Source organism: Pipistrellus hanaki (genome assembly GCF_964339955.1).
Source record: "Pipistrellus hanaki genome assembly, chromosome: 18".
Classification (NCBI taxonomy): Eukaryota; Metazoa; Chordata; class Mammalia; order Chiroptera; family Vespertilionidae; genus Pipistrellus; species Pipistrellus hanaki.
In genome coordinates this window covers 11,957,214-11,975,025 of record NC_140520.1, presented here as the reverse complement: position 1 = coordinate 11,975,025, position 17,812 = coordinate 11,957,214, and the positions used below count along the sequence as shown (strand labels likewise).

The 17,812-nt window shown below is 53.0% G+C and overlaps 2 protein-coding genes across 2 annotated transcripts; one reads left to right on the top strand and one right to left on the bottom strand.

Annotated features, from left to right (window-relative positions):
• Positions 1-1,035: 1,035 nt before the first annotated feature.
• On the top strand, positions 1,036-13,179 carry CA14 (carbonic anhydrase 14). Its single transcript, XM_084866648.1, has 11 exons — positions 1,036-6,372; positions 8,266-8,286; positions 9,398-9,577; positions 9,953-10,095; positions 10,317-10,412; positions 10,591-10,657; positions 10,859-11,016; positions 11,109-11,229; positions 11,453-11,473; positions 11,567-11,651; positions 11,976-13,179. The coding sequence occupies exons 1-11, from the start codon at positions 6,321-6,323 to the stop codon at positions 12,037-12,039; spliced, it is 1,008 nt and encodes a 335-aa protein (XP_084722774.1). The 5' UTR covers positions 1,036-6,320; the 3' UTR covers positions 12,040-13,179.
• APH1A (aph-1 homolog A, gamma-secretase subunit) lies at positions 13,158-16,336 on the bottom strand. The gene is made up of 7 exons (XM_084866649.1): positions 15,983-16,336; positions 15,259-15,429; positions 15,014-15,087; positions 14,656-14,778; positions 14,376-14,503; positions 13,847-13,970; positions 13,158-13,516 (listed from the first exon to the last, which is right to left on the bottom strand). The coding sequence occupies exons 1-7, from the start codon at positions 16,093-16,095 to the stop codon at positions 13,452-13,454; spliced, it is 798 nt and encodes a 265-aa protein (XP_084722775.1). The 5' UTR covers positions 16,096-16,336; the 3' UTR covers positions 13,158-13,451.
• Positions 16,337-17,812: the final 1,476 nt, after the last annotated feature.

Genomic DNA, 17,812 nt, shown 5'->3' with positions numbered 1-17,812 from the left:
AAAAGCCTAAGGTACAGAGACACGGTGCGCGCGTGGGGCCAGGACAGAGCCGGAAAGGAGGGGCGGCTGAGTGCCTGGCTGGCGTTCCCTAGTGGGAAGGAGATAAAAGCTCCGGACTGAACCCCAATTCCGATAGCACTGAACCCCAGTTCTGGGCGAGACCTTGGGGTCCCAGGCTCATACAGAGGGAATCTGAGCTGTAAGGCGGAAGCTCAGGGGAGTGGCGAAAGGCAGAACCCAGGAGTCGCGCACATTGCGCGCAGAGGATAGACTGTTGACTGAGCTGCTAGATTGCCCTAGTGGGAAGGAAAAAAAAGCTCTGGACTGCTCTTAACCCCACTTCCAACTGCACTGAACCCCAGCTGCGGGCTCGTTGGGGGAGAGACTAGACTGTCTGGTAGCGGACGAAACTCTAGGGCACCTTTCTCCCAGAGGTGCTTGCAGTGAGTACCAAATGACACTGAGGGACACTGAGACTCAGGAACCTCATAGGGCGGGGCTAACCGGAAGCCAAGGCTGTAGGCTCCACCCTGAAACTCCGCCCCATCCAAGCTGAGCACAGAGGCTCTTGCAGTTTTCCAAGTCTAGTCGAATAAGGCTGTCTCCTGGCATAGACACAGCTGATCCTCCCACCCTACCAACTCAGGGAAGTAGCGAAAATGCTGAGACAAGGAAACAGATCACAAACGAAAGAAATGGAGGACAAAAAGCGACTGGATATAGAGTTCAAAACCACACTTATAAGGTTTTTCAAGAATCTCCTAGAAAAGGCTGATAAAATAAACAAGACCTATGAAGATATGAAAAGGGATCAACTAGCCGAAACCGGTTTGGCTCAGTGGATAGAGCGTCAGCTTGGGGACTGAAGGGTCCCAGGTTCAATTCCGGTCAAGGGCATGTACCTTGGTTGCGGGCATATCCCCAGTAGGGGGTGTGCAGGAGGCAGCTGATCGATGACTCTCTCTCATCAATGTTTCTAACTATCTCTCTCCCTTCCTCTCTGTACAAAATCAATAAAATATATTTTTTTAAAAGAAAAAAAAAGAAAAGGGATCAACTAGAAATAATAAAGGATCAACTAGAAATAAAGTTTACATTCTCTGAAATAAAAAATATTATACAAAGTCCTAAAAACAGAATGGAAGATTGCAAGAATCATGTCAAAGATTTGGAACACAAAGAGCCAGAGGACACTCCTCCGCAGAAGCAAGAAGACAAGAGAATCCACAAAGTTGAAGTTAGTGTAAGAAACCTCTGGGACAACTTCAAGCAAACCAACATCAGAACTATGGGCGTCCCAGACAGAGAGCAAGATACCGAAAACATATTGAAAGAAATAGTGACAGAAAACTTCCCCCACCTGGTGAAAGAAATAGACTTTCAAGTCCAGGAAGTGCACAGAACCCCAAACAAAAGGAATCCAAAGAGGACCACACCAAGACACATCATAATTAAAATTCCAAGAGCAAAAGACAAAGAGAGAATATTAAAAGCAGCAAGAGAAAAGCAGGTAGTTACCTATAAAGGCGCACCCATACGATTGTCAGCTGATTTCTCAACAGAAACAATGCAGGCCAGACGGGAATGGCAAGAAATATTCAAGGTGATGTAACAAGAACCTACAGCCAAAGATAATCTATCCAGCAAAGTTATCACTCAGAATCAAAGGCCAGATAAAGAGCTTCACAAATAATAAAAAAAAAAAGCTAAAGGAGTTCATCACCACCAAACCAGAATTATATGAATTGCTGAAGGGGGTTCTTTCGGAAGAGAAAGAAAATAAAGATAAAAATTATGAACAAAAAATACATAACTATCAACAAGTGAATCTATTGTAAAAACCAAGGGAAGTAAAAAACATGATGAACAATATTAACTGGTGAATATAATAGAATCAGAGGTATGGAAGGGTAGTGGACTGATGGTTCTCAGGGAAAAGGGGAGAGGGGAGTGTGGGAAGAGACTGAACATAAACTGTGCACCTATGGATGAGGACAATGGAGGATGGGGAAAGGGCAGAGGGTGGGATGGGAACCTGGTGGAGGGGAGCAATGGAGAGGGGGGAAAAATGAGGAACATTTGTAATAAAATGAACAATAAAGATTTATTTTTTTAAAAAGATTCTTATACTGTATCTGTCCTGCATGAGAACTGGGAAACTGAGAACGTGACCCACCCCTCCCCCAAATTACTTTAATTCTTGGAAACTTTTGTGTTCACCTAAGGGGCTTCAGTACCAATGGGTTAGAAGACAAGGGTGTGATAATAAATGTGATTATCTATCAAGTTGGACCATTTCTGGATCTGTATTACTTGACGGAACACAGTTGCTTGCATTTTAGGAAATCAGATGCTACCCAATTCTGTCTCCGCATTGATTCTCTGTGCTCAGAAATTAATACTGCCTGAGGAAGTTCCTTTTGATCTGTCTCCCTTCCTCTCTGAACTCTCACATACTCTTCATACACGCTCAGAGAACCTGGTGGGTTCCTGTAAGGTGTTTTAGACTAGTTGGGATATTTAGTAAGTTTAAATATCCCTTTTTTTTTAAAAGGGCCTTTGAAGGAAAATCAAACCAAAAACTCGACACATTGGATGCCTTTGATTCTGACCTGTTCACATGTCACTACTTTTGAAAGGTCAGCAGATGGCGCCAGAGGCAGCGGAGTGCCTTGGTTTTTCAGCCAAACCCGGTGTAAGCCAAGGGCTAGAAAGGGAAAAGTGGAATGAAGACAAAGGTGTCGGAGTCTGAGTGGCACCTAAGGGGGTGAGGGTGAGGGTGGGGTGGGAGTGGGATGGCTTTTTTTCTTTTCTTTAACATGCCGTGTTTCCCCGAAAATAAGACATCCTCCGAAAATAAGACCCACTTACAGGTTTCCTTCTGAGTGAAATATAAGGCATCCCCCCGAAAATAAGCCCCCCCCCCCCAGGCTCTCTCTCAGAATGCTATTGCTAAACATGAGAGATTTGGTCCACTGATTCTGAAAGAAATGGAGTCACAAGAAATTCACCAGGAAATTCAGGAATTGGATTGTTATGATGATGTTCCAGAAGATGAATAAATGAGTAAATTCTTGATACTGTAGGATTCACAGTTTGTCTGGTTTGTGTTGACAACTACTGTACTACCGTACCGTATACAGGTAATAAATTTCCTTTATTTTCATTTAACAATAAATGTGTACCGTATTCTTCTTCATGGAAAAATGAGACATCCCCTGAATATAAGACCTAGTGCATCTTTGGGAGCAAAAATTAATATAAGACACTGTCTTATTTTCGGGGAAACAGGGTATTTTATTGATTTTTTTACAGAGAAGAAGGGAGAGGGAGAGTTAGAAACACTGATGAGGGAGAAGCATCCATGCACACCCCCTACTGGGGATGTGCTCACAACCAAGGTTGCCCTTGACCGGAATCGAACCTGGGATGCTCGATCCACTGAGCCAAGCCGGTTAGGGCGAGGCTTTTTTTCTTAAACATATAAGGCTTCTCTTGCCATCTATCCCAAAGCAGCCTGGTGAATCAGAAATATCCACATGGGAGCCAAAGATCAAAATAAAGACAAGTCTCCGAGACGGCTGCTCTCTTCCGGAAGCCAGGCCCTTTGTCCTGTTGGGAAGCATGAGGGCCTCGCTGAGCTGCTCACACGGAAGTGGGAAAATGCTGAGCTGGGGCGAAGGCTTTTTTTTGTGAAACAGTGCTCAACTGTGCAGACAAAAGCCCAAAGCCCACCGGCAGTGAAACGCTTCCCAGAGGAATCACTCACAAAACATTTTAAATTAAAATTCTAAAAATTAAAGTTTTTTTAAAAAAATTCGCAGACAACCAGGAGGTGGCGCCTGGCAAGACACGCTCTCTGCCTCCGGAGGTGGAACCACAGCCCCAGGCGCTCCCCGGGAACTCTGAGGTCATTCTGATCAGGCCCCTTCTTCAGTGCCAAGCAAAAGACGCCTCTGCTTTCTTTGCTTTATTTTATTTTCGTTAATCCTCACCAGAGAATATTTTTTTCCATTGCTTTTCAGAGAGAGTGGAAAGGACGGAGGGAGGGAAGGGAGGAAGAGAGAAACATCAATGTGAGAGAGACACATCTACTGGTAGCCTCGCACACACGACCCGACCAGGGGGCAGAGAGTGAATCTGAACTCAAGTACCTGCCCTTGACTGGGAATGGGATCCGAGACCCTTCGGTGCACAGGCCAACACGAGCCAGGGCTCCGATTTTTTCTTTTCTTTTTCCCCTCTTGGTCCTCTGTGATACCCATCCTCATTCCCAGGAAGTCTAATGGACACTTTACCATCCATTCTTCTCAGATGAGATGTGTGGACTTTATGGGAACCTCAAAACAAAACTTTCCTGTAAGTGTCTTGGCTGGTGTTGCTCAATGGATAGAGCATCAGCCCATGCACAAGGGGTTGAGGATTCAACTCTCTGTGAAGGGCATGTACCAGCGTTGCAGGTTTGAGCCCAGACCAGCTGGGGAGCATGTGGGAGGCAACCAATCATATATCTCTCTCACATCAATGCTTCTCTCTCTTTCTCCCTCACTCCCTTCCACGTCCTCTAAAAAAAAAAATCAATAGAAAAATATATCCTTGGGTGAGGATTACCAACAACAACAACAACTGTCCTGTCAGGGAAAAACCATATGGAGGCTGATGAGAGAATTAGAAAGGAAGTGACATCTGCAGAATGGCTTGGCTTTGCAGATCCATCCAGAAAGCCTGGGGGCTGCTGCCTCTGCAGGTGCTGCTGATCCTGCGCAGCTTCACTCTGTTCGGCTTCCATCCCGCTCCCTCATTCAGCTTCCGCTCCCTTTGTCTGGGCTGTTTGTTCTGCTTAGAGGAGCAGGAGGGAGGGCAGAGGGAGCTCCGGGGGAGCATCCGCCTGGCTGGTGACTGAGGAAGGGGAAGAGGGAGGAAGAGACTGCAGCGTCTGGTATAAAGGATCTGAGGGTTTCCCGTTCTCTAACGAAGGACTTCGGGTGTACATTCCGACCGGGATTTCCAGTCCCGTGGGGGAGCAAGCAGCAGCCCACATTCCTGACACAGCCCCGCGCCCAGCGCCGGTGGCAGGTTTCGCCCGGAGGCAGGTTTCCCGGGCCCCACGTGTCCCGCTCGGCCCTTTGTCGGCCGGAGGGAAGACCCCGGCCCCTCTCCCAGCTGGATCACATGGTCTCTCTGCGCTCCCTCCCTCCCTTTCTCTGGAGCCCGCCTTTTTTGGTGATGGTAGGGATTGTCCTAACTAAGGTCTCCCCGTCTCCCTCCTGGCCTGGCCGCCCTGCCAGGGTTAGTGTCCTTTCAGGGACAAAAGCCTGCCCCAGATCTGGCCTCCCTGGGGAGGGAGGTGCCCGGGCCTGGCAGTTGGAGCCGCTGTCTCCCCATGGTGCTGCCCGGGCCCCTCCCCCGCTGGGCATACAAATGGGCTTTATCCAGCAAACAAAACCCCCAGCCCCCACCCAGGCCACCCAGGCACGTGGAGCCAGCCTCACCGTGGGAAGGGGGTGGTGACAGGCACTCGGGACAAGTTCTCTTCGCCTCGCTTCTCTTCTTTATTCCCCACAACTCGGGTTTTAGTCCTTGACTTCCTACCCCCAGTCTCCCAGCTCCTCCCGGCTGGCTACCTGTCTCTGACTCTGGACTCTTCCTAGCCCAGCGCAGTTCAAATTCCTCCCCCATCTGCCCCACACCACCCAGGGAGCTGCTCCTCGGTGCAGCCAGCCGGGGAATGAGAACCCGGTGTCCCCCTGAGTGGGCTGGATTGGACCCTGAAGCCCTCCTGCCCTGCCCCCTCCCGCTCCCCCTCCAGGGGACACCATCCGAACAGTGTCTGTGTGAAGGGAGGAGGGGAGAGCTCACCCAGCTGGGCTCCTGAGCCGGGGCCAGGTCTCCGGCGGAACCCAGGGAGCACCCAGGGTGCACTCAGCGGGCTCCGGCTCCGAGCGGGGCCATCCTGCATGCCTAATCGGCTATTTAAGGAGCTGTTGGCCGGCAACCCAGGCAGCCCAGCTCCCTACCTATGCCCATCCAGAGCCACCTTAAAAGCAGAAGGCAATTGTGAAGTCGCTGGCCAGCAAGTGGAGTGAAGACTGCAGAGGGAGATAAAAGAGAGAGGGCCCGGAGGGAAGGCAGCGGGATTTGTCCTGGGGACCTCGAAACCAACAGTGGCCTCCTGAGCTCCAACCACCCTGGAAGCTCAGAGACAGAGACAGCGAAGGAATCCATTCACCTTCAGGACTCTCTCTCTCCCTCCCTCTCTCCCATCTGGTCCTCCAGCCTCCAAACTCCCAGTACCTTGTGCTCCTTCCGAGGATACCACCATGCTCCTCACGCTCCTGCTGCAGGTGACCTGGATCCTGGCTGCCCTCGGGGGTAGGTACACCTGAGTGTCGGGGTCGGTGCTGGGGTCCTTACCCAGGCTTGGCGGGAGGAGAGTGGTGAAGGGAGCCTGGGGGCCAGAAAAACAGTCTCAGTGATTAGGGGGAAAGTGAGGGGTGGGAGAGGATCACTTTCCTTCTCTTCCCTTCGCCTGTCCAGCCCTGCTGTTAGTGAGGATGGGGGAAGCTGGGGTGGTGGGGAGGAGGGGGGCCCAGGATATGGAAACACATTCTGGAACCTACAGATTCTCTCCAGAGCTCTTCCCCCCACTGCCCTAGTCCCAGGCAGCCCTCCTGGCCTGTGTCATCTACTAACTCCTCCAATTAGGGGGTCAGAGGGCCCTGGAGTGAGAAAATGAAAAACTGATGTCAGGGAGGGGTATGTATACTGAGTATACCGGGGTACACTCACACCCCGATGCCGGACTATGCACGCCGCGGCCCAGGGTCCCTTTGAGTCTACGGAATGACTGGTTTCCCAGTTTTTCCCTAGAAGGAAGCAGCAATAATATTCAACACGGTTGGGCCCTTTACAGTTGCCAAAGGCCTTTCAGAGGACAGGCTGAGGTGCTTCGGGGGGCGTCCCCAGCACCCCACCCCTCATTTTTGTGTTTCCCGCGCTCCCGCAGTGCCCAGCACCCAGCAGGTGTGGATTAAGAGCCGCTGGAAGAGCGCGGTGAAGGGGGTTGTCTACAGAGCACAGTGGGACAGAGAGGGCGGTGGGAGCCAAAAGAAGAGCAGCTGAGGCATCTGAGAAGAAGAGAATGGGGGCAGCCCCCTGGAAGCCATGTGAAATGAGTGTGCGGAGGATTCGGTGGCGGGGAAGGGCCAGGCCCCCCCTGCCCAGAGCCAGGGTTCGAGTTGTTAGGATGCCCCACTGAGCGGGTGAATGGAGGCTCCTCTAGCCGCTAGGTGGGCGGCTTTTCACTGTTGTCTGAACCAAGGGATGGGCCAGCGGAAGAACCCAAGCCTGAGATCAAGGATATCTTAGAAGTCTGAGGAATTTAAGGGAATGAGAGAGAGAAAGGAAGGAATTGAGGGTTTTTCTCCCAAGTTTCTAGCAATTTGAATAATGCAGAAGGGCTGGCTGTTCCCCTGAAGCAGTTGGGCCCTGGGTGAGGTGAGGGGTGCACCAGCAGACCCCCTGCCTGTCGGCCCCGGACGGACTGCACGGGAGCCTGGCATGTGACCCAGCTGGCAGCTCTCTTTTCCGCACACAATGCTTCACTTTCATCCTGTGCCTGCCAGCCGGGCTGCCTGTGCCCACCCACCACCCTGCATGTGGAGTGGACTCTGGCCTGCCTCCCGCCTCCCCTAGCCATCTGGGAATCCGGGGAGCAGAGGCTCCGGGGGACGGGGGACGTTTCCTTTCGAGTTACTGGGACCAGGGGACGAAGTTAAATGTTCGCTTCCAGCTCAGAGCAGTGCTTCGGGGCAAAGGAATAATCGCCCTTCTCCCCTCAGTATCACTGTCCCCTACTCTGAACTCCTCTCCCCTCCCTGTTCATCTCTCTCCTCCAGACCCCCTGCCCACACCCCCTTCTCACCCCGGATGTTCTCGGTGTTCGATTGGCTTGGCACAGGCTGGAGAAAGTGAGGGTTGGGTGGACTGCGCGTTTGGGTCCAGGTTAATTTTAGTCTCCGGCCTTTATCTCTTTTCATTTCTCCTCCCCCTTTCCGCAGCAGGCACAGGCACAGCCTGGCTGGCGATTTTAAATAGGCCCCCGACCTCTCCGACCTTTCCACTGAGGTGTCCAGTTTCAGGGCTTCCTTTGGGAAGTGCTGGAGCGGAGGGAGGAGAGTGCGCACAAGCAGAGAGGGAGGTGGAGGGTACAGACTCCCCGAGGGCCCTGCCCCAGGCGGTAACTCAAATTCCTCTGCCTTGCAGATGATCACTGGACATATGAGGGTGAGAGCTGACTCCAAGGCCTACCTACACTGACCTCTCCTTTCACACTGGGACCTCTTCACCTGGCAGGAAGAGTTATGTCGTATGGCACCCTTTAGCTTTCCGCCCTAGCTTCTTCCCTTCCCCATCGCCCTGTGTCCTAGGTTTGGGATATGTGACTCCTAGACCTTGTTCTAATCATCAAATCCCACGCCTCCTGGCTCAGCAGAAGAGCCCGTTATGTCCTCAGTTTGTGGGATGAGGGAATTGGAGTGGAAAGAATAGTGGCTAGGGCAGTGGTCGGCAAACCCATTAGTCAGCAGAGCCAAATATCAACAGTACGACGATTGAAATTTCTTTGGAGAGCCACATTTTTTAAACTTCAACTTCTTCTAACACCCCTTCTTCAAAATAGACTTGCCCAGGCTGTGGTATTTTGTGGAAGAGCCATACTCAAGGGGCCAAAGAGCCACATGTGGCTCGCAAGCCATAGTTTGCCGACCACGGGACTAGGGAAAATGAACTATGAGCTTATTTGCACATTCACCTCCTGCCTCTTTTTCTATCCTAATCGATTCCACCCCCAACCTGCCCCTGGAATTGGGACAGAACTTGAGGTCAGGGGTGAGGCACTGAATGGCAGGATTGTTTGTGATCCTGACGGAGGTGGAACTCAATTCCTTTGAACTTCTGATTAATACCTTAGCTGACGTCCAGAGTCAATGCAAGGCCCAGGGTGAGAGCAAAAGCAAATGAGGGAAAGCCCTGGAGAGCCTGCCTCTCCGGGACCCTGCATTTCCCCAGCTTTCCTGCTCCTCCCCTCCCCCGGGCTGGGTATGCAGGGTTTTATCTAGCCCCTCTTCCTCTGTGAGCTTTCTTGTCCTCAGCCTGCAGGTAAGTAGAACCCACTACCCCCATTTATCAGCAAAGCCGGGGGTCACCCCTGCCGTGGGGCAGGTGGAAGAAATGGAAGCATCCGGTCCAGCAGGGCCTACCTCACCAGCTGAACACAACTGGGGTCCTCACCTGGGGGGGGGGGGAGGGGATGAGCGGTCCTACCTCTACACAGATGTGTAGCCCGGTGGGCTGATTGCGGGAGGGCAGAACAGGTATCTGTGGTAACTTCCGCCAGGCCCACATGGTCAAGACCACTGGCCAGCCTCCTTCCCCGAGTGTGGAGGCACTGCCCAGTCCCCCATCGATATCCAGACAAGCAGTGTGACTTTTGACTCCAAGTTGCCCGCTCTGCAGCCCCGCGGATATGACCAGCCTGGCACCAAGCCTCTGGAGCTGCGCAATAATGGCCACACAGGTAAAAAGCCCTGGCTCTCGGCAAGGGAAAGCTGTACCCCAACCTTACGTCAGGGGGAGCAGCATTCTCCTATAACTTCTAAATCCTGGGGCTTCTTCTATAAACTAGATGTGAGCATGGGGATGAGGCTCCCGTAGCAAAAGTGGGAACTGAATGTCTATGCTCAAGCTCCCTGGGTGGATTAGTGTAACTCCATCGCCTTGGTCTTCAGCGAGAAAGAAGTGCTGGAAGAGCAGGGGCCCATGGGAAGAACTGGGTGCTATTGGTGAAGGAAGACCGAGAAGGCGGGCCAAGTCTCGCAAGAGTTGGTGGCAACCCAGGTGTGGGGAAGTGTCCCCATTATCTATCAACCCTAGCTCGCTCTCTCTTCCCCAGTGCAGCTCTCTCTGTCCCCTACCCTGTATCTGGAGGGCCTTCCCCGGAAATACGTAGCTGTCCAGCTCCACCTGCACTGGGGTCAGAAAGGATCCCTGACGGGGTCAGAGCACCAGATCAACAGCGAAGCCACAGCGGCAGAGGTACCCGAGAGCGAGGCTTGGCCTAGCACGTGGTGAGGGCAGGGTGGGCCCCGGGAAAAGGAGGATCTGGAAACTGGAAAAGTCATACGTGGAGGATAATGCCAACGCTTGTGGGAGAGATTTGGGGCCTGCTGAAAGTGGGGGTGATGGCGGCTGGCGTCAGAGCCTTCGGGAGGGGGGAGTGGAGGAATGTGAAATGACGCGATTCCTTCTCCCCTCAGCTCCACATTGTGCATTACGATTCGGATTCCTACAACAGCTTCGGTGAGGCTGCTCAGAGCGCCGAGGGCCTGGCTGTCCTGGGCATCCTCATTGAGGTGAGTGGCCCCCACGTCCTTCTAGGTCTCTTCACTCCCTCCGCACCCCTCAGTCCTACTCTGCCCATGTCTGTTGTTAGTCTCCCTCCCAAGGCAAGTCAGCAACCCCTCTGACCATTTATTTTCTAACGAATGTCTTACTCCGAGCATGGACTCAGGCCACACTCTCCCTTTCCAGGTGGGTGAGACTGAGAATCCGGCTTATGAACACATTCTGAGTCACTTGCATGAAATCAGGTATAAAGGTGAGCCCTAAAGGTCTATTTTAGGACAAGGTGAGATTAGACTTCAGGGAAATCTCCCCCTCCCCACTCCCACTGCCAAAAAAGAAGAAAAATACCAAGAGGCTGGAGATGAGGAAGCGAAGCAGCAGCAGGAATTCTGCTTCCGGGAGCCCTACCAAGGGGAGCTGGGTGCGGGGATGATCCCAGTCCGTTCTCCCCCAGGCCAGGCGACCGCAGTGCCTCCCTTCAGCGTGAAAGAGCTGCTCCCTGAAGAGCTGGCCCAGTATTTCCGCTACAACGGCTCGCTCACCACACCCCCCTGCTCCCAGAGTGTGCTCTGGACAGTCTTCAGTCAAAAGGTCCAGATTTCAAAGGAGCAGGTGAGTGGTGGGGAGATCAGGCAGCAAAGACATAGCGGTAACCCCAGACCCTCTCCCACACCTGTGACTCTCCTCGAACCCCACTCTTGTAGCTGGAAAAGCTTCAGGAGACGCTATTCTCTACGGAGGAGGAGCCCTCTCACCCTCTGGAACAGAACTACCGAGTCCCCCAGCCTCTCAACCAGCGGACAGTCCTTGCTTCTTTCAACCAAGGTGACTGACAGAGCCCGGAGAAGGGGATGGGAAACGGGGGTTCTCCGTGGCAGGAACTAGGGGCCCCCTGGGAGGAAAGGATGGCTAAGAGGGTGAGGGTTTCCAGGACTTACTTGGACTTGGAACCACTGCCCAACCCTCAGTGGCCAGGTGACTTCCCCAAGTGCAGGGGCAAGCTGGGATGGGATCGGATGCCCCGCTGACCCGTTTCCTTCCCTTACAGACGAATCCTCCTATACCAGAGGTAAGGCCCCCCCCACCGTTATCGGGGACAGGGCTGGGGAAGGGCTCGATGTCTAGGTCAGTCTTAGGCTGACACCTTCCATCTCTCTCCCAGGTGAAATGGTGAGCCTAGGACTGGGAATCTTGTTTGGCAGCGCCTGCCTTCTGCTGGTTATTTATTCCATCGCTAAGAGAACTCGGTGAGGCCCTACTTCCCGTTCCTCTAGTCCCTTCTTTCCCAATGAAAAGCATTCTCCTAGGTCAGTGGTCGGCAAACTCACTAGTCAACTGAGCCAAATATCAACAGTACAACGATTGAAATTTCTTTGGAGAGCCAAATTTTTTCAACTTCTTCTAACGCCACTTCCTCCAAATAGACTTGCCCAGGCCGTGGTATTTTATGGAAGAGCCACACTCAAGGGGCCAAAGAGCCGCATGTGGCTCGAGAGCCGCAGTTTGCCGACCACTACTTAGCTGTCTCTCTTAGGACACCAGTCATGTCCATGAACCATTCCCCGTTCCAGGAAGAAGAGGTCGAGACACGAGAAGAGTGTGGGATTCACCTCAGTACAAGCCACCATGGAATAAACTCCATCTCGAACATCACGGAAGCCCAAATAGGATCTGTTAGGGAGCTTCTAGAATGGCGGATAGGGACTGGCCAGAAATACCAACCCCTCCTTCCTCCAGACAGTCATGGACTGGCCCTCAGTCAAGAAAGAATGGCAGGCTCTCAAAACATACAGGAGCTGAGGCAACCCGTACATTGACAATGCAGAGGGCAAACTGTGTTTGGTTGTAGAAGTTGGGAATGTGACCCACAGTCCCCCCACCGCCACCCCCTTTATGGCTCTTTCCCTAGATCTGGGCAGGATAGCCCCTCAGGAAGAAGGGCTGCTGTTGTGGGGGTTATATTTTTGCTCAATATATTTGAAAATTAAGGTTTCTGACCCACCTCTGGCTTTACCTTTGGGGCTCCTGAGTGTGAGAGAGTTCCTTAATCCCTCGGGTGGCAGAGGTAGGCAGAGGATCGGGAAAAAGAAGCATGTGTGAGTAACTTCTTTTACACCAACCCTCGGAGAGGCCCTAGAAAATGCTTAACCCGAAGTTTCTGACACATAGGACCAGCAGCCCACATTTCTGTCCTTGCACCAAACCTAGGGTGGGAGGGGATCAGAGGTGCCACCTTAGGAAGAAAGTTGCCTGAGAGGTGTGAGCGGGCAGGAACCTCAACTGACATCATCCCCTTCCTTAAAAGGCGCATTCCCCCACAATTATAAAGTCCTTTTTATTAGTCAAAATCACAGTCACCTTGATTAAAAGGATGGGACGCGCCATCCTCGGCAGAAAATGATACAGTTTATAGAAAACCTCCCCACCCCACCCCCAGACAGTCCCAATTAAAAACTAGAAAAAAATCTCCCCTCCTCCCTGCGATGTCATGGCAGGCTGGCTTCTCCGCGGCACTGCGGCTCTGGAGGGGGCCAGTGCGCCCAGCACCCTCCACTTCACCTCGGGGAGAGGAGGGATGCTGGTGCTCAAGGAGGTGAAAACATCAGTTCCAGTAATGCCAGTTCCCACACATGCATTTCCTTCCTGTCCCCCCAAGGCCCGGGACCGTGGGGCATAGATAGGAGCCCAAGCCATAAGGAGCAATGTGAGGAGGTTAGGAGAAGTCCAACATACCTTCTCCCTTTTCCTTGTCAAAAAAAAAAAAAAGGGGGGGGGGGGAGAAAAAGCCAGTTTTGGGTCTTTATCACACCAAAAATGGTTCCCCTCAGACCTGAGAAAAAGACCAAGAAGTCCAGTCTGGGGAGGGGGTCCTGGGACACTCAGAGCTCATCTAACCTTGAGCCGCCATTCCTTTCACCTTCACGGCAATGGCTAAGCTAGGCCCCTTTTCTTGGCAACCTGCACTGTCCAGAACTGGAGATGGAGAGATACAGAGCGAGGAGAACAGGGGAGCACCCCAGGCACAGGGGTTCCCCCCCAAGGTTCCCTCAATCCTCGGGTGGGATGCGCAGGGCAGAATACACCATCACCTGACTGTCCTCCTGCCGTCGGCCTGCAGAGGGGAAGGGAGGTGAGTCCGGGGCAGGGCGAAAGCAGATCACTGACACATGGAAAGTCCTGGATAACAAAGGGGTCCCCAGAGGGTGGGGATAAATGCAGATTCAAACCCACCAGTCACGGACTGGCCGAACCCAGGCTGCTCCTGGGAAAGCCTAAAGGTCACCAATGGACACAGAAAGACCCTGAAGGTGGCGGGGCAGACCGACGAGAAGGAGACAGAGAATGGTGAACCACGGACCGGGGCTGGGGCTGGGCTCGGTCATGGGCAGTGGGCAGACAGGTGGGATCTGTCAGGTGATCAGTCCAGGTAGTCAGTCCTTACACGAGAAACTGCGCTGGATACTTCGGAGGGACCCTCCGGCTGTAATAAAGGCCCAGAGCCCCATGGAAACAGTGACTGCATAGATGGGCAGCAGGCTGGCCTCGTACCAGGGGTTCAGGAATGTCTGGGGATGGGAGTGAGAGTAGAAAAAAGGTTAGATTCTCCCTCTGCCTAATTGCCATGTGCTCTCTGTGCCTTTGACCCAAACCTCTCCCAGATAGCTCACTCAAATGCCCCCGGCCTTCCCTTCCGCACCAACATCTTGTGGTTAAAGAGACTTTGACTCTCAGCTTTCTCAGAGGTTTCTGCGCTCCTGCTCCCCTCAGGCCATCTGCATTGCAGCTTGACCCATCCATTCAAACTCCTCCCCAGAGCATCCTGGAGAAGGTTACTTAATTGATGCTGAAGATTCACTTTTCTGCCTTCTCCCAGGATAAGTTTTAAACTGCCCAGAAGTGAAGATAAGGTTCCCCTCCTGACAGCCCACCATCAAATGTGTTTCTGACTTAGGCCCCTGTCTCTGACTTACCAGTCCTGAGGTCAGTAGGTGACTTCCCACCACCAGGCCCAACGTCCAGTACCGCCTCCTCTCACAGGCATCAAAGAACACAACTCCCCAGAAGGTGTGAAGCAGGATGATGGCTGCTGTCAGGAAAGCTGCAGGGAGCGAGAGGGGGAGGGGACACATCCTTCACCTTCTCCCAGCCTCCCGAGAGGTGGGGCCACAGAAGTCTCCCCGGGAGGGCCGATCAATAAAGTCAGGGCCAGGATGGATGGGGCATGAGGTCAAGATACAAAGTGGGTCTTACCTGATGTCAAGAAGTAATAGGGTGAATCTCCATGGATCCCAACCACACCTGGCCCAAGTGCATCAGCCAAAATATTGATAACAGAGAAGACACCACTGATGATACCGAAAGAAAGACCAGAAACTGGGGGGAGGGAGGGCGTCATCAATGTCAGGGATCGTCATGGCCTGATTACCAGTGATCCCTCCCCATTTCCAGTCACACTCCCCCAACACCTACTCTCCCTCCAGACCACCGCTCCTTGGAAGTCAGACATGAAGGAAAACAAGGAGCCACTGAGAACAGGTGGATGTTTAGCGACTTCCCTGAGAGAGGGAGGTGTCCAGTGCCCTCCTCCGGCCCATCTCCCTCGGCTCACCATAGGCCATCTGGCGGATGGAGATGGGTGATCTTCCGTCCTCACTCAGCGATGCTAACCCCTCATCTGCCTTCCTGGGATGGGGTGGGTGGGGCGGGGTGGGGACACATGAGGGAAGGCAGGATGCTCCTTTCCCTCTAATATCCTCCCTTAGAGCTCTCCTTCCACACCACCACCCAGGGCTGCCCCGCTGTTGATGGGGCCATCCTCTGCCCTTCTCCCCTCCTGACCACCCCTCTTCTTACTTCAGCAGCTTGTAGTAGGCAAAGCGGAACATCTCCTGCAGAAGGACAGAGACCGCAGCACCAAAAATCAGGAGGCCATACTGGAGCCGGGCATCTGACTGGTCGGTCACATGGACCAAGATGAACCAGACCACCGACGCCATGAGCAGGGAGACCAGCCAGAAAAACGCCCTGAGGGAAAACGGGGGCAATCAGACAGGCAAGGGGAGAGGCAGCCATAGAAATCAAGGAAGGGAACCAACCAAAGCTGCAACATGAAAAGTGGAAGTGAGACTTCCGGATGGTCAGGGAGACAGGGAACCGATAAGATAGGTGTTTCCACCCAGGGAGTCTCTAGGGTTCCGGACGCAGGGGATGGGGTAGAAATGGATTCAAGAGCCTTCAGACCAATGAGAGTCGGGGTGTATGAGCACAGTAGGGCGAGGTATCCATTCCTGGATCCTCCCGTAGGGCCGCCCGAAGTCCCCACCGCCCCTCCCGAGCCTCGGCCTCGGCCTCCTCTGACGTCGCCGGAAGAAGTAGAGAAGGAATCTGTGCGATCCCTGGAAGGCGGAAACCAACTGCGGGAAGGGGAAATCGCCCAAACCCCCGACTCAACCCTTTCCGATCTTCACCTCCGACTTGTCTCCCCACAACTCCGGCTCCCGGGCTAACCCCGCTTCCTCCAGCCCCTTCCCGATCTCTCCCCTGGGCGCCCTCCCGAGTCTCCCCGATCCCTACTCACCCTGCGACCAGGATGATGACCCGAAGCGGGTCCCCAGCCACAGTGATCAGGAAAAGCGCAAAGGCCGGGCCGAAAGCGACGAAAGTGCACCCGAAAAACACGGCGGCCCCCATGGCTGGTCAGCTGGGGGCGGGGTGGAGGCCCGGCCGAGAGAGGCAAATGGGAGGAGCACACCCGCTAGAGAGTCCGCGTGGGGTGGCGTCGCGACCCCGTAAGGGGCGCGGTGCAATGTCACCCCCGGGCCCCGGGGAAGGGGAAGGGGGGGCACCGAAACCCCAAATACAGGTCCGCGCGACTTCCTCTACGGAAGCCGAGGAGGGGACAAACCCCTGCCGCAGCCCCTTGGTCACCACCCATCTGATCCTCGCCCCGCCCCCCGGCCAATGGAAAATCGGAGGGGCGGGGGCGTGTTGCAAGGCCTGCTGGGAGTTGTAGTTCTCCCGCCCCTTTAAGCTCTCAACTTCGGTGCTGGGCGTGGCCCAAGTCACAAAGGGAATTGGCCAGAGACTGGGCCTGGGCGGGGCATGGGCTGAAGAGTTGGATTGTGCCCTGGCTGCGACTTCCTTTAGTTATTTTGTGGAAAAGGGTGGTAGCCATCCTACCTCTCCTTGAAGAGCTGCCGAGGGGGGAAGATCCTGTAGGAACCTAAGGGACAAATACGAAAAAAAGCACAGGATAGAGGTTGCAAGGAGATAGGCATGGGTATTGTTCTGACTTGAATGAGAGGAAATGGGCTAGAGATGAAAGTTAGACTTAAAAGTAGGAGCTCTTCCAACAGGCCAGTATAGGAAACATGCAGTACAGTGTAGTATGTCGCTAGTGAAGCCTTCATCGGTAATGACAAGAGAAATAGAAGGAAAAGGAGCTTGGAGAGCAATATTAAGAAGGCCAGAAGGGATCCATAGTTAAAATTGTCAAAAGCAATTAGAGCGGTGGGGTTGAAGGAAAGTTACTTCCTCCCCACCCCCCATCCCAGTCACTCAGTTCCTCTGATGTCATATTTCCTCTTTTTCCTGAAATGAACCTTGGTGGTGTCTTTTTCTCAGGCTGGAGGACAGGGCAGTGGTTCCACATTAGAGAGAGAAAGAGTAAGAGAAGAGGGGGTTATACCCTCATTTGGATGGGTGGGGTTAGTCCTTAGTGTTTAGGCAAAAGTAGCAGGAGGTTGTTCAAGGAGAACCAGGCTTCCTTTCCTTCCTGGGAGGGATTTATGTTTTAATGCATATATATCCACATAAGTGTTTTTACATTTTTCCTTTTTCAGGAAATTCTGGAAAGGAGCTGAAGGAATAGATTGTATACACTTACATGGAAAGTCACCAGCAAATCCTCTCCCATAAGGCCGAGAGGAAGGGAGCACCCTGGCTAGTGCTCAAAATTCCAGGGTGCCTTGCATCTGAGTCTATCAGGCTGAGTCAGGGGAAGGTGTGGGGATAAGACAACCCTTCCTCTATCTCCTTTGAACTGCTACCACAGCATCTCCTAAGAGAGGAGGGCAGGTGCCAAAGCTATCTTGTTCACGTGTGGTTCCACAGAGATTTGCAAGTGCCTGGCTCATAGTAGATATTGAAAAACATGTATTAACGCCTTTAAAACACACACACACACACACACACACACGCACACACACACACACACACACACTGAATTTTTTTCTCTTTTTTTTCAAATATATTTTATTGATTTTTTTCAGAGAGGAGGAGAGAGGGATAGAGAGCTAGAAACATCGGCCAGCTGCCTCTTGCACACCCCCTACTGGGGATGTGCCCACAACCAAGGTACATGCCCTTGACCAGAATCGAACCTGGGACCTTTCAGTCCGACTCTCTA